Source organism: Phoca vitulina, unplaced genomic scaffold, assembly GCF_004348235.1.
Source record: "Phoca vitulina isolate PV1807 unplaced genomic scaffold, GSC_HSeal_1.0 scaffold21, whole genome shotgun sequence".
Classification (NCBI taxonomy): Eukaryota; Metazoa; Chordata; class Mammalia; order Carnivora; family Phocidae; genus Phoca; species Phoca vitulina.
The window spans coordinates 30,067,927-30,082,973 of NW_022589724.1; the positions used below are offsets into that span (position 1 = coordinate 30,067,927).

Genomic DNA, 15,047 nt, shown 5'->3' on the forward strand with positions numbered 1-15,047 from the left:
TCAGCCTGGCGTGTCTCCCCTCCCCATGTATAAGTCCTGGGCATGCTGCAGGAGCCTGGATGCCCCTGCCCCATGGCTGCCTCCAATCCCTTTCTTCTTTCCCCATTGTCACCTCTCCACTGTCCACTCCTCCTCTGACCCCATCCCATGGTCCCCATCTGTGAAGTCAATGTGTGTATGTACCTGTGGGCGCGTGGGGATGCTCAGAGGAGACGGCCCCAGATGGGAGGGGGTGAACGGGGTCCCCCAGGATCTTAGGGGCTCTCATTCCCACTGGAAACCCCATGGGAGAGTTGAGCCCTGGCCTGGGAGGCCAGAACCTTCCCTTCTCTTCTGGACTCCGCTCACCTCACGCGCCCCGGGCCAGTCCCCGCCTCTCCTGGTCTCAGTTTCCCAGTTGTACCAGGAGGGGATGGACGCGGAACTGCGTAAGCGCGCGCTCAGCGTGGACCGGGCGCCGTGCTCCCTCCTCGCCGGATGGGGTGTGGGCCCGGGACATGTGGTCCTCCCTCCACCCCCGCCGGCTGGGAGGGCGGCCAGGGCCGGGCCGGGGCACTCACCTGGCAATCTACCATCATCCTCAGCCCTGGCAGCGCATCGCCGGCCCCAGGGCGGGGCCCGGGGCTCGCAGAGGCCGCTCGCCTCGGCCCGCGCGCGGCGCAGGGGGGCGCCCGGCTGCGGGTCTCATGGCGCGGCCTCCCGTCCCCGCCGGGCCCGGAACTCCGCAACCGCCGCCGCCCGCGCCGCCGCCGCCGCCGCCGCCTGCGCCGCTCCCATTGTCTGCGCCGCGCTGCGCCGCTGGCCGCTCGGGCCCCGCTGCTCGGTTCCGCCCGGACTCCCGGGCTCCGGCCGGGTGGGCGGGGACAGCCGCGGCCCCGCCCCTCCCCGCCCCTCCCCGCCCCGCCCGCCGCAGGTGTGAGGGGCGGGCGCCGCGGCGCGAGCTCGGGGGCGCGCTCGAGGGGGTGTGTCGCGCGCGCCGGCCACCCTCCCGCGGGCGGCGGTGGGTGGGCCCTGCCGGGGCCGCCGGGCCCGGTGTCCACGGTCGCGGGTACGCGGGTCTGTGGGGGCCCGCGGACAGCGCGTGCACGGGAGCCGCGCCTCGCCGCAGCGCACCGAGGGCCCAGCGCGCGGCGGGTCCCACGCGTCTCCTGCCCCGCTGCCTGCTCTCTGCCTCGCGCGCCCGCTGGGACCTCGTGCCGCCCCAAACCCAAGCGGGCGAGAGGGCCATCGGGCGCTGGGCCGGGTTGGCGTGGAGACCTGGAGACACGGGAGTCGCGGATTATACAGCGCTGTCCTGTCCTGGTCCCCACATGTAACCTGCAGGGGCCAGCGGGGTGCACGGCTGGGCCAGAGGACCTGGAGGCGGCCGTGGACACCGAGTACAGGCAAGGAGGTCAGTCTGCCCCTTACTCCTCCTCTACACCTCTTCTCCTAGTCCTCCTGGCAGGAGCCTGGACATGAGGTCCAGCCTGTCCCTGGCTGCAGCCCTGGTTGGAGTCAGAGGGGTGGGAAGGAGCCCAGGAAGGAGGGAGCCCACCACCAGGGTGCCCGAGCATTGGGTGTAGTTAGTGTTGCTCAGAACCCTCCTGGGTGCTCAGTGATTTCACCCCTTTTTATACACAAGCAGTGATCTCAAAGATCAAGGTCACTCAGCTCTGAGTGGCCAAGTCCAGCTGTGAACATGAACGGGGGACTCAGGGTCATTGCTCTTCACGCTCACTGAGCCCTGCACTGACCATCACAGGCCTTATCCTGGGTTGGGACTCCCCCAGCCAGGCCGCCCCCTGTGCCCCAGCTCAACCTGCCAAAGTCGGGGCCACAGACCCCATTTTCAATGAGGCTCTTAGCAGCCACCACACGAGCTTGCCAGTCACAGGGCTGTGACATGGCCCTGCTGTGTGTTTGAACCCAGATCAATCTGACCCAAAGCCTAAGCTTACAGGGGAGCCCAAGGAAGTAGCCTCTGAGCCCAGGCTTGGAGGGGAGGCCGTCCTGGGTGGGGGCCATGTGAAGGGCAGTGGCTGCAGGGGGCTCTGAGGGGCAAAGGCTTGGTGGGCTCCCTGGGGGAGGAAGGCCCTAGGGAGGCTGGAGTAGGGTGAGGGGTGCACACTGGGGAGCATTTCTAGACCAGATCATGCAGGGCTCTCTGGATGTTGGGCAAGGAGTCGGGGTTGCTGCAAGTTGGGGGGCCCCGGGGACACAATCTGGGCAGTCTTACCAGAGCCACAGCATCCTAGATTTAGAAGGAGCTTGGTGGGCATGTTATTGCCCCCACTCAAGCATGGAACCCCAAAACCAACTAGGAATGAGCAGGCTGTCTGTTTACTCCTGCGTAATGGGGGCTATGGAGGTCATCTGCCTCCTTCCGGGGTGGGGCAGGCTGCTTGGAGGTTCCAGACCTAGCCACGTCCCAAAGTGGCGGCCCAAGAGGAGTTCCAGCCATAATCTTGTTTGATCCTCACCCCAGGGCCTCAGATGAACCGTCCAACATCCCACAGGTGCTAGGACAGACTCTAAACCCCGTGTCCTCTCAGCTGTCACCCCTCACGTAGTTGTTCAATATTTACAGAGGGCCTCCTGGGTTTCATGTACAGGGGAACCTGGGCCAGCCACGGTTTGTCCCGTCTTGGAGTTTACCAACTGGGCAAGGGGTGGAGATGGGCAGACATTGTAAATGGCACAGGGATGAGGAGGGTTGGTGGGAACACTGAAAGGCACCCACTTTGGAGCGGGGCACAAATCAAGGCAGGCTTCCTGGAGGTGACGTCAGGCGTGAATCCCCAGAAATCGGCTGGGTGATAGGACAAACAGACCTGACTGGTGGACAGTGTGAGTAGAAGTGTGCGGGCCAGGCCCTGCGGCCGAGCGATGATGTGGGACTGTCACGTGTGGGGAGGAGGCAGTTGCCAAGGGAGAGGCCCTTAAGTGTCAGGGGCCTCCACTGCAGACATTTCGTATTTGTGATGTTGTCTATTTCTTAAAGAAGTACCTTTGCAATTTAGAAAACCTCGAAGCCCCCAAAACCGATGGGCCCTGTCACCAGTGGTGCCTGTGGCTCAGACCTGATCCCGTCAGACAGGGGCCGAGAGCTGCTGGGACTGTCTCTGGGCCTTCCCCCATCCATCTGCTGGGTCAGGCCCCGGCCCCCTCCACCACTCCCAATCCCCACCAGGCTCCTTTCCTCTTCCCACGCATGCAGCAGCTCTGGCTCCAAGCCCTCAGCTCTGTTTTGGAAAGTAGCTTGGACCCTGGTTTGGTTCCAGGAGTTGGGTCCTGTCACTCCCTCTACTCGTGTCTGAGGGCTGTGTCCTGTGATGGGGACCAGGGTCAGCCATATTCCTTGGGGATTTGGGCCAAGGCTGAGAAGGGAAATCAGCTGGGTCCAGGAGAGGCTGGGCTGGGAGTGAGGCCGGGGTTCCTTTCTCCCCTGCAAGCCTGCTGCTGCCGCCTGGGCCTTGGGGCCACCTCCCCCCGGAGGCCTTCTCTGGTCTCCACGCCAGGGGGCCTCTCCCTGCCCCAAGGTAGAAGCTCCTCGAAGACAAGTCCTGCTTCTTCACCACAACTGGCATCACAGGGAGGTCCTGATGCTCTGGGAAGGTGCCCCCCACTGGGACACACGGGCTGTGGGCCCACCCTTGCCCCTCTGCCTGGAAGCACCCCAGCACCTCTCCCTGACTTGGCCTCCCCAGCCCAAGCTCTCTCCTCTGCTCAGTCGGTCTGCTCAGACTCTGGCAGTCTGTCCTTGCTCGCTGGCCAGACCACAGGCTACAGGAGGAGTGGGCTTTGGGCTGACCCCCAGCTTTGCCAGGGGTGGCCTAGTGGGTAGGTGCGTATTCCTCCCAACGTGGCCAGGGCGTGCCCCTCTGTGGCAAAGGAGCTGCTGCCCCCAGAGGACTGAACACGGCCACCAAACCCTGAATGCACCCCATCTCTGTCCTGCCAGGCAAACAACCACGGGGGTGCTCTGAAGCCCCTCTGGGGCCACCGCACTGACGCCGCCCCCCCGGCCCTCTAATCCGGGGCCTGCGCTACAGCCTCGGCGCCCCACACCCGCCGGTGGCCTCACAGGGCCGAGGCTGACCCTGGTTTCAGGAGCACTGGCAGACACCTGCGTGACAGGCTCAGGGCCCCAGAGGCCACCCGGTGGCCAGCTGACGGGCTCTGCTCCCCTCGATCGTGGAGACTATGGCACGCGGACGGCACGTGCTCACGTCGCCCCCCCCCAGGAGGACGGGGACCAAATCCTGTTTGCTGCGGCGGTCAGCTTTAGTCCAGATTTTCTGGACAACTGGACCCGCCCTCCTCCACCGCACAAGCTGACTGTATGTGAAATCCAGGCTGCCTGGATCCCCCGTGGCTGGCCGGACGGACCCTCAGATGTGCAGGTGAAAACACCCTGGTTAGGACTTAGCACATGCCAGCTTTTTTTTTTTTTAAAGACTTATTTATTTTAGAGAGAGCGTGCATGTGTGCGTGCACGCGCATGGCTGGGGGGAGGGGCAGAGGGAGAGAAAAACTTGAGCAGATTCCCTGCTGAGCGTGGAGCCCAAGTGGGGGCGGGGGGGGGACTCTATCTCAGGACCCTGAGATCATGACCTGAGCCAAAACCAAGAGTCGGCCGCTCAACTGACCGAGCCACCCAGACGCCCCCCATGCCACCTTTGTTAAAAGCTGCCCAAGCCCTCTTACAAAGGAGGTGGCTGGTGGCAGGAGTGTGGCCCACCATGGGGTGCGGGCTAGGCTTGACACCAGAGAGAGCCAGGCCTGTTCCACTGCCAAGGTTCCCTCCAGGGCCGAGCCGGGGGGTTGGCTCGGTATGGCTGGGGGACATCAGAGTACCCAGGACCCCCGGCAGCCAGAGAAGAGGGTTCTGGGCTGCCTTTCACACCAGGGGCTTCGAAGTACAACTTTAAGGGCAACAGGCAACAGAAGGGGGGCAGAGGTGGGGTCTCAGGTGTGGAGGAGGGCTGACTCCAGAGCCTGCCCCGAAGGCACGTCTGCTGGGGAGAGCATGCCAGGCCCTGTCTGCTTCACCTCTGCCTCCCCTCTTCCTGGCTGACTGTTCTAGGGCTGTGTGATCTTTGTGTTCTCCTCATGTGGGCGCAGCCCTTTACAGTTTACAAAGGCTTTTTGGCCTCCATTTTCCGGTTGAATTCTGCTAACAGACTGAGGTAGGCAGGGCTGGACTGGTCCCACCTGAGGCCCGAGGAGGCAGGCACTGGGGCGAGCTGGCTCCGGGGCTGGGGAACCCCACCCACGGCAGCCCTGGCTCTACCATCAGCTCCTCAGCCAGCCAGTGGCCTTGTCCAGCGTTGAAAAGCGGATCAGCTTCAGGCTGGGCGGCTGGGGCTTCCTGTCATCCCAGAGGTACTCAGGGGACAGCACTTTGGAGGGCTTGTGCGAGAGGAAGCGACGGTTCAGGTGGCTCTCCTCCTGCCGGGTTGCCATGACGCCATTGGCCTTGTCCGCCAGGATGGCCATGTGGCAGCCCCTGGTAAACTCGTACACCCTGGCCACCCGCCCCCCAAAGATGGCCCCACCATAATAGAAGTCCCCCTCGCCGTCTGCCACGAAGGCGGTGGAAACATGCCTGCGCTCATAGGGGAACTGCTGGCGGGGTAGAGCGTAGTAGCCTGGGTGAATGGCAGCCACCAGGTCCCCCAAGGTCTCGGGGCCCCACGGGTTCCGGAACACCATGTCCACATCGAGGCAGAAGAGGTAATCCACCTCCCGGTGCGCAGTCTCGGCGATGTGCCGGCTGATGGTCTCCATCCGGCGCGTGGAGATCTCCCAGCGGGAGTGCTTCTGGATGGGGATGGTGCTGAGGCCGCGGCCGGGGCCCAGCGGGACCCGAGGAACGGCCGCAGGGTCATTAGTGAAGACATAGTACCGCACCCGATAACCCTGCATGAAGAACCGCTCGGCCGACTCCAGGAAGTGCTGGATGAACTGGGTGTACCTGGCAGGGAGGAGGGTGGGGGAATGACCTCATCGACCTCGCTCGGGGTCCCCACTACGGGCTGGCCCCTCGCAGGCCTGGGGCCTGGGCTCGGCCGGGCTGGGGTCCACCTCCCAGCTCCTCACTTTGAGATGCCACTCAGGTCTGAAACCTCGGGGTCCTCCTCTGTCACACCCCCACAATCACAGTACCAGCCTCTTCCTTCGTAGGAAGGATGCTTAACAGGGATTCTTAAATTCGCACACGGAGCTAACTTTTAGTGAGCACTTAACTAGGTGCCAGGCAGTGTTTTAAGGGATTCTTAGCTCCTTGCAGCCTCATAAACTCCCTAAAGGCAGGCACCACATCCCCATTTTAAAGTTTATTGATTTTTTTTTTAGTAATCTCTACACCCAATGTGGGGCTCGAACCCATGACTCCCAAGATCAAGAGTCGCACACTTCACTGACTGAGCCAGCCACGCGCCCTCCTCATAATCCCCATTTTAGAGGCAGAGACACTGAGGCTCAGAGAGAGGAAAGTGACCACATGGCAGGCTAAGTGGCTGCATCACGGTGAGGTGAGTGGTGCTGGGGGCTGGGGGGCTTGGGGCCCAGCTGGAGGAAACTGCAGGCCCGCACCCCACCTCCAGGTCAAAGCCGATGGAACCTGACCCAGGCGGGCCACCCATCATCTGGCCAGCACTTGCGGTATTGGGGCTCCACCGTGGTTTCTCCCTCAGGAGTCCCAGAAAGAGATGCAGGGAGAGGCTGCCAGGCCTCCTCAAGGCAAGGCTAGGTGGGGTGAGGGAGAGGAGAGGAAAGCAGGAGATATCCAGAGAGTAGGCAGGCCCAGACTGGGGAGAGGGGAGAGGGTCCTGAGGGCGGAGTTTGACCTGCCTGTGGCCTGACCATGGACCCCCAGTTATGTGAGGTGGTCTTGAGTGTTTTCAGTCCTTCATGCCTGCCTGCACTGTTCCAGGGGAACAGAGAGGGGTGAGGAGGCCAAGGGGGTGTTCTCACAAAGGCTCCTGCTGCTCCCCTTCCAGGGCCAGATCCCCTCCTCCAGGAAGCCCTCCCGTCATCACCCTCTACTCCCTACCTTCCCACACGCACAGCACCTGGTTCAGGGCTTTCCTGGCATCCAGGCAGGGTCCCATGTCCAGGTCTTGTCCCTTCCCAGACTGTAAGCTCCTATGGCTCAGTGACATCCCCCCACCCAGCCCACTACTCACTTCCCCACGGCAAACACCGTAACCCCGATGGTCAGGTTCAGCGGCTGGTAGATGTGCTGCAGAAGCTCAGGGTTGAAGGTTCCCTCGGAGACGATGGGCGCCAACCAGGGTGTAAGCGTCAGCAGCTCAGTAGGCCTAGCAGCAGGGCAGGCCATGGGGGGTGAGGCCCTTTCCTTGGGAAAGCCGCAGCCTCATCCTGGCCCTGCCTCCCATGTTGTGTGACCTGGGGCAGCTTCATTCCTGTCTCTGGGCCTCAGTATCCTCCTATGGGAAGTGGGGATAATAATAGCTCCTGCCCGGCATGGTCGAGAGGACCAGGAGTGATGCACATCCAGTGCGTAAGGGAGCCTAGCACTTCAGGTGCCTGCTAAGTGACTAATACATGAGGGGTAGCAATATCAGCAGGAACCCCGGATTGAGCACCTACTATGCAGCTGTGCCCCCCCTTTTTTAAGTAGGCTCCATGCCCAGCATAGAGCCCAACGTGGGGCTTGAACTCAAGACCCTGAGATCAAGAGTCGGACCCTCAACTGAACTGAGCCACTCAGGCGCCCGGAGCTGTGCCTTTTGCAAACACCGTCTCATCTAGTCCTCCATCCAACCTGCTATGAAGGGGGTGTTCTTATCCACCCGTACAGAAACAGCTCAGAGCAGTTCGGTAACCTGGCCAAAGTTACACAGCTAGTGACAGAAAGGGACTGGAACCCAGGTCCCAGACTAGCTGGACCCCAAGGCCACCTGACATCCCCACCACCCCAGCTTATAAATCGGAGCTCTGCACCTGCCCGCCCCCCACCGTGCCCCCCTTCCTCCCGCCAATCTCTCCATTCTGCACCCAGACCCTACCCAACACCCACCTCTGCTCCAGCAGCTTGGGCTGAGGGTAGAGTGACCTGTAACCAAGAAGGGCCAGTGGTGAGGGGAGGCAGCCCCCAGCCCCCGGGGCCACAAAGGGGGAGATGGCAGTCTGCTTACCATGGCACCGGCTGGAACGGCTTCTCCCCCTTATACTGCAGTTTCATGTTGCTGGTGGCAGAGGCGAGAGAGAGGTGTTAGTGCCAGGGCGGGGGACAGAGCTACTCAGAGCGGGAAGGACAGAATGGAGAAGAAGCAACCACCCCCATGGGGCAGGCACCATGCCACGTTCCAGGCAGACTCCCTGGAGCCTTCCCCACTCTCTGCCCACCCTGCAGGGGCTGGGCTCCTGCAGAAGCAGTCTGTCCGGGGTCACTGAGTGGCACGGCGGCAATCGGTACCCAGTGTCACCTGTCTCCAAAGCTGATGCTCTTTCAAGCATGTCACTCTGTAGGGGCCTGGCAGTGGGTAGAAGTTTTGAGAAGCTGCAAAGACCCGGTGATCCCAGTTCTGCCGCCTTCTCGCCTGGGGACCTGAGGTGAGTCACCTGAGCCCACGGTGATGGTCACTTGCAGGACCCAGTTACACAAACAGCAATCAAGGTGTTGCTTCGATGGTATTTGGTGGATGTAATTAACATCTACACCAGCTGCCCTTAGGTAAAGATGATCCTGCCGGGCCTGGGTGGGCTTGATAGAATCTGGTGGAAAGGCTCGAAGAGCAGAACTGAGGTTTCTGTGAAGACATTCTGCCAGTGTCAGCGCCGGCCCGAGCTCCAGCCTGCCCTTCCCGGGCCTGCTCCCCGGATTCCAGACTGGCTCAGCTCCATCAGTCAATCTACCTTTCTCCCTCCCTCCTCCGTTCTGTGTCTATCGTGGAATCCTGACTCATGCCCCCACGCTTCCTCATCTGTAAAATGGGTAACCATCCCTCACCCTCAGAGCTGCCCTGAGAATCAAGGTATGCGTCCATGCCCAGCACAGAGCAAACACTCGTCAAGACCATCTTGTCCCTTTCTTGGCACGCAGCCTGCCTGTGTGGCCAGCCTCCACTAGCTTCAGCCGAGGGCAGCTTGGGTGGAGAAGCAAGAAGGAGGGCCCTGCAGGTTTGCATAGAGCCTCTGGCTCGGCCACCAGCGGGCTGGAAGGACCTGGGGCCAGACATTTGACTCCTCGGGCTTGAAAGTCCTCCCAATGACGTCCTTCCCCAGAGAGTGGAAGTGAGGCCCAGAGAAGGCAGAGGCTGCCCGAGGCCACCCAGGGCATGCAGCAGCTGCAGAAGAGCCTGAGGTCATCAGGCCAGACCACCTGAGCACACCGTGCCTGCCATTCACTAAGGAATTTTCAATATGGCATCTTTGATGGGGATAGCTTAAGCCTCCTTAAGTTTTCCTACCAATTTTTAGTCTATGCTTCTCTCTCGCTCTCTCTTTTGGTGGTAAAATGTACAAAACAAAGCTTTACTATTTTAACCATTTTTAAAAAAAGATATATTTATTTTAGAGGAAGGAAGAGAAAGAGAGGGTGGGGGTAGAGGGAGAGAGAGGGAGAATCTCAAGCAGATTCCCTGCTGAACGTGGGGCCTGATGTGGGGCTCGATCTCATGACCCTTGAGATCATGACCTGAGCTGAAACCAAGAGTCAGACGATCAACCAGGCACCCCTATTTTAACCATTTTTAAGTGCACAGTTCAGGGGCCTGAAGCACGTTCACACTGTTGTGCAGCCGTCCCCACCATCCCTCTCCAGAACCTTCTCATCTTCCCAAACTGAAACTCCGTCCCCATGAAATGCTGACCCCCCCTCGGCCCCTGGTAACCATTATTCTACTTCTGTTTCAATGAATTCGGTTATTCTAGAGAGCTCATGTAAGTGGAATCCTGTAATATGTGTTTATCTTTCTGTGATTATTTTAAACTCTTGAATCAACAATTTTTAAAAGTCAGTCTGTCACACTGGCTGTCTGCTCCAGTTTCCACCCAAACAAGCACTCAGGTCCCCACTCGGAAAGTGAGGGCACGCTGCAAAGGCAGGAAGCGAGGAGGAAGAGGGCTCACAACCCTGGCAATTGGCTCCTCCCCAAGCCCAGCCACGCTCCAGCCTTATTAAAGCACTCGTTCAGTCATAAGCCACAGAGGAGCCGGAGCCAAAAAAAACCAAAAAAACAAAAAACCCCGAAACAAAACAAAACAAAACAAAACAAAACAAACCAATTTCACATTTTCACACCCGTAGGTAGGAAAACCAAAAGTGAAGAAATGCAGATGAAAAGACAGGAAGATGTGGCCATTTAACACACACAAAAATTCTCCAACTTCAATCTATTAAAAAAAAGAGCTAAGTGGAACCAAAAGATAGACAAACTGGAAAGAAAAAAAAATGTAGCAAATACTTTGGGCCCAAAGTGGTGCCAGAGCCCCCACAAAGAGGCCAGGGAGAGAAGGCAGTGTGGCAGGTCCATCAGGGAAGAGGAAATTCAGTTCGTGGGAAGGGGGTGGGAGAAAGGAGAGCCTCGGTAGAAATCAAGGAAATGAAATCGAAACTCAGGAGATAGCATCCCCCGCCACTCAAATCAGCAAGGTGGTTTAGTTGTTGCTTTTCACAACACCCAGTGCTTCCTCTAGTCCTGGCCAGGGAGTGACGTCTGTGTGAACAAGAGAATGGGAGCCTGGCCCAGGGAGGGAACTATCAAATGAAAGGATTTTTTAATATGGAAAAAAGCTTTATATCTAGAGCTGCTCATTACAAACTCATTTAGAATCCTGGGGAATTGGAGGGGGCACTTGGGTGGCTCAGTCAGTGAAGCATCTGCCTTCCGCTTGGGTCATGATCTCAGGGTCCTGGAATCAAGCCCCATGTTGGGCTCCCTGCTCAGTGGGGAGCCTGCTTCTCCCTCTGCTCCTTCCCTCGCTCATGCTTGCTCTCTCTCAAATAATTAAATAAAATCTTAAAAAAAAAAAAAAAAAAGAATCCTGGGGAATTGAAAACAACCGAAATCCCCCCCTGGTCCTTTGTGGGAAAGGGGGACGAGTTCAAGAATTATGACCCAGTTCCTGGGGGCAATTAAAGGGTGGTGACCATGAAGAGGATGAACACACGCTGAAGAACATAGCCAGTTCTGGGAACACAGGATAAAAATCGCAAAAACATTATGATCACAAATATTTTCTTTTCTTTTTTTTTTTAAGATTTTATTTATTTATTTGACAGAGATAGAGAGCACAAGTAGGCAGAGTGGAAGGCAGAGGGAGAGGAAGAAGCAGGCTCTCCACCGAGCAGGGAGCCAGACGTGGGGCTCGATCCCAGGACCCCAGGATCATGACCTGAGCCAAAGGCAGACGCTTAACCGACTGAGCCACCCAGGCGTCCCAATCACAACTATTTTCAATAGCAAGCAGGCTTTCTGCTTTTAGAACCAAGTTAGATGCACAGTCGATTCAACTAGAAAGGGCAGCAACCAACAAGTCGACCATGAACTTTGGAAGCAAAGTATAACTCAGACCGGTAGGACACAAGAGGGTATTTTTTCTTTTGTCTTTTCTGCTTTCCAGCTTCCTAATTGACTATATTCTGTGTTTGTAACAATGAAACATGCCTTGTGGTTAATTAGCAGTCTATGAACCAGATTTTAAACTTGCCTTTAGCTATCACGAAGATACCCCCCCTTAAGACTGTCCCAGCCCATTTTTCCACTCTTAACTATCAAAAAGTCAGTTTCGTTATGTGGGGGAAGTCTGGTCCCATGTTAATTTGTTCCTTGAATCCACACTGAACACAAAATTTAGCAAAAAGTCAAGTCCTAAGAGCACTATTTCCTGAGCACCTGCTGTCTGGTGTGTGCTCCAGCTGACCATTTACAAGTGTCATCACACTCCATGCTCCAGGTGGCCCAGGAGGGGACTTCTATCATCCCATTTTACAGATGAAGAAAGTGAGGCTCAGAGCCCTGCGGCATGCTCGAGGTCAAAGCACAGAGGGGGCGCTGCAGGGACGCTAGAGGACTGACATGGGAATTGTACTCCACAGCCCATAAATTACCCAACACTTATCAAACTGATCAGAATCATGAGCTTAGGACCTAATAACCTGCAAAGTGACCCTAAAAATCTCCCAGTGCCCCCACTCCAGGCAGCCCACAAGGCCCAAATTCTCCCTGCCCCATACTTACAAGATCTCTGGGCAGGGGAGGTAATACGGGACATAGGAGAAGGGCAGCCAGTTCTCCACATACATCCTGGGAAGGAAAAACACCTGTTGACTGTCATGAAGCTGAAAACCCACTTAGTGCACGTTGATGGGAGTCAAGGCACCCAGCGGGGTGCATCTGGGGATCCCCTACCACTCCTTGGGTCTGGCTGACCTCAGAGGGCAAGGCCTCCTGGTCTTCTGCAATGCGGCCATTATTCACCCATGCGGTCATTCATTCCCGGGGCAGGAATGTTTCTGATGCCAGGCCCTACGCACGGGGGAGTGGTGGTGAGGGGTGGTGGTGGTGGTGGTGGTGGTGGGAGGACTTCACAGAAAGAACACATGGGGTAAATTGTGTTTGAATAGGAGTTCTTCATTAGCAAGGCTAGAAGAACGGTCCAGGCAGAGGAAAGAGCAAGTGCAAAGGCCCGGAGGCCATTATTAATCAAAATCCAGAAACCAAAACTAGTTTGGTCTTACTGGGGTTGGGGTTGAGGGACCGGTGTGCCAAGAGAGGTGGGTGGGACCTAGGGATCCATAAAGGGATCAAGGTTTGGGGGTTGAGATGCCAAGAAAGGGAGAAGCCTGGGGTGAAGGGAGGGCTCCATGGGGATATGCTCACCACAGAAAGCAGAGGGCAATGCCCAACAGCAGGCAGAATCCTAGGCCCAGGACCAGTCTGCGGCAGTGCATTGCTGGGTGAAGCCTTTGAACCTGGGCACTTGGGAGACACTGAGTGGGCTTGGTGAGCCAGTCCACCTCTCCCAGGGCTGTCACGCTCTGAGCCAGTGTCTCCGGGATCGGAGGAACACCTGCAAAGGAATGCTCCCGATATCCAGGGGATAATGGCCCCATCCTTGCTGCTCTGCCTTCCCCTGGGTGGCCCCAGCTATGACAGCTCCGGTAGGTGGACAGGGGGACAGTGGCTCAGTGCTCAGCCGAATCCTGCAGCTGTGCCTGGGGAGAGGCGGACCGTCGGCCCTGCCTGGGCTGTCTTCCTCCCAACCCCCGCCCTCCGCGGGGAGCACAGGGCGTCCTGCCCAGGGACTCGGGCGCAGCGCTGGGCGGGGCGCTTGGGCGGGGCTTGGAGAAGGATTCCTGGGGGTAACAGCGGGGACACCGGAAATCGAGCCCAGGGCCGGCCCAGCGGGGACACACTCGGCCTGGGCGGGGGCTGCGCCGAGAGGGGCCGCCGTGATGCCCTTGCGGTGGTAGGGGTGGGGGGTAGGATGGCAGCCGTGCCTTCCTCCGGGAGGCCGAGCCTGGGCTCTCCAGGGGACGGCGGGAGCGCGCTTCAGCTCTCCCTGGCTCGGTAACCTTGGGCAAGTCACTCTGCTCCCCCTCCACCCCAGCCTCCGTGTCCTCCCCCGCCAAAGCGGTCCGCACCCGGGGGCCTGGTGCCCAGACGGGCACCCGACTTCCGCCCGCCACTGCGCCGCGACGCGGGACGTGGGGAGCGCGACTGTCCCCGCGGGCTGTAGACTCACCCCTTGCGACCGGACGGGGTTTAGGACGGACGGAGGGGAGCACCCCGGGCCGGAAACCAGGGACTCAGCTCGCCAGGGCCCCGACGATACCCGGTGGCCGCGCCTGCAGCCGCGCCCGGGGCTCACCCTGGGGCACGGCCGGCGGCCGGGAGGAAAGGAGCCGCACGCCCCGCCCATCCGCCAGCGCGATCCCTCCCCCGCCCCCCCCCCCCCCCCCCCCCCCCCCCCCGGTCCCAGCCCCTGCCCACCTGCCGCCCGCGACGCGCCCGAGGGCCAAGGCGCCCGCCCCCGGGGTCCTAGCGTGCGGGGTGCCCTGGGCGGCGCTCTCTCCTGGCCATCTGGGCGGCAGCGTCTCACGCAGCGGACCCAGCCCGGTAGCGAGACGAGCCGGTCCGGGAGCTCAAGGCGAGGGTGAGGGCCTGAGAAATCAGAAAAACTTTCATGTTTTTAGAAGAACGTGGAAACAATCACAGGAAGGAAAAACCAGCTGAACATTGCACTTACCTTGCGGTTTAGCTCAGGGCCTCCGAAATCTCTGAGCCTCTCCCCTCCCGCCCAAAAGAGTTACCATACTTTCCTCCTACTTGTTGGGGTAGCATTGACCCTTGTTCACTCCAGCGACTCCCGGGGCCCAGGCGGACCCTCTTACATCTTACCAATTCTGGGGACAGAGCCCGTGCCAGTGGGTCGGGGTCGCCCAGCAGGCCTGAGCTCCAGGCTCCCATGGTGCTCACTCTCCTCCTGGGGCCTCACTGTGCTAGGTCCTCCCTCAGTCTTCCTGGGCCCAAGTCCTCCTCTGCTCAGGGACCACTCTCGGCCCAGGCTCCACACGCTGGGACTGGGAGCAGGTCGTCTGGACCTTCTGGACTCGCGCTTCTGTGCCCGTGACATGGGTACAGGCTGGCCTCACAGACTGCTCAGAGGAGACCCAGTGCAGGAAGATGCAGGCCCTGCAAGGGAGATGCCAAGTAACCCCAGAGGGAGTACACAGGCCTTGCACAAAGCACTGGGCTTACAGGGCCCAGCGCCAGATGGGGGCGCCCAGCCGTGGGGCACGGGGAGTCCTCCCAAGGGCAGCGTGGTTGGGGAGGCCCCTGAAGGGCCCCAGAAGAGGCAGGAGACAAGGAAGACGACAGGACAGAGCTGCCCAAGAAGGACGAACTAAGGGTCAGAGGATCGCAGAGACCCTTGGGAAAGCTCGGAGGCCCTGGAGATGTTGGCTGAAACGCTGTCATTGGGTCAGAAAAGTAGTGTCACAACCCCCCAGTGACATTGTATGATTTACTCTTCGTTGCTTCTAGGAATCAGTGTGTATGGGCCCTTAGAACTCACATTGCGTTAAGTCT

The 15,047-nt window shown here is 59.3% G+C and overlaps 2 protein-coding genes across 4 annotated transcripts in view; both read right to left on the reverse strand.

Moving 5' to 3' along the window:
* The window catches only part of RALGDS (ral guanine nucleotide dissociation stimulator), a 44,056-nt gene extending 43,461 nt beyond the window's left edge, over positions 1-595 (reverse strand). The window contains exon 1 of the mRNA XM_032418506.1: positions 561-595. Coding sequence (XP_032274397.1) covers positions 561-578 — 18 coding nt within the window. The 5' untranslated portion in view covers positions 579-595. The remainder of the gene's footprint in view (positions 1-560) is intronic.
* A 4,035-nt stretch (positions 596-4,630) lies between these two features.
* On the reverse strand, positions 4,631-13,844 carry GBGT1 (globoside alpha-1,3-N-acetylgalactosaminyltransferase 1 (FORS blood group)). 3 transcript variants are annotated; one of them, XM_032418583.1, is made up of 7 exons: positions 13,702-13,844; positions 12,837-13,026; positions 12,195-12,260; positions 8,148-8,198; positions 8,030-8,065; positions 7,173-7,307; positions 4,631-5,959 (listed from the first exon to the last, which is right to left on the reverse strand). In XM_032418583.1, exons 2-7 carry the CDS (start codon positions 12,905-12,907, stop codon positions 5,278-5,280), a joined length of 1,041 nt encoding a protein of 346 aa, XP_032274474.1. In that variant the 5' UTR covers positions 12,908-13,026; positions 13,702-13,844; the 3' UTR covers positions 4,631-5,277. The 3 variants fall into 3 exon arrangements, with proteins under 3 accessions (XP_032274474.1, XP_032274475.1, XP_032274473.1); XM_032418584.1 differs by lacking the exon at positions 13,702-13,844 and having other exon boundaries at positions 4,631-5,940; positions 12,837-13,181; XM_032418582.1 differs by lacking the exon at positions 13,702-13,844 and having other exon boundaries at positions 12,837-13,181.
* Between the last annotated feature and the right edge of the window lie 1,203 nt (positions 13,845-15,047).

What these genes read in the sequence shown, in the direction of transcription:
- GBGT1 (XM_032418582.1), bottom strand. Translation starts at nt 13,069, where the DNA reads ATGGGGCCATTATCCCCTGGATATCGGGAGCATTCCTTTGCAGGTGTT. An exon ending in ATTGCCCTCTGCTTTCTGTG is followed by an intron (nt 12,261 to 12,836) that starts GTGAGCATATCC and finishes TTTCCTTCCCAG; the next exon opens with GATGTATGTGGAGAACTGGC. An exon ending in CTCCCCTGCCCAGAGATCTT is followed by an intron (nt 8,199 to 12,194) that starts GTAAGTATGGGG and finishes CTCTGCCACCAG; the next exon opens with CAACATGAAACTGCAGTATA.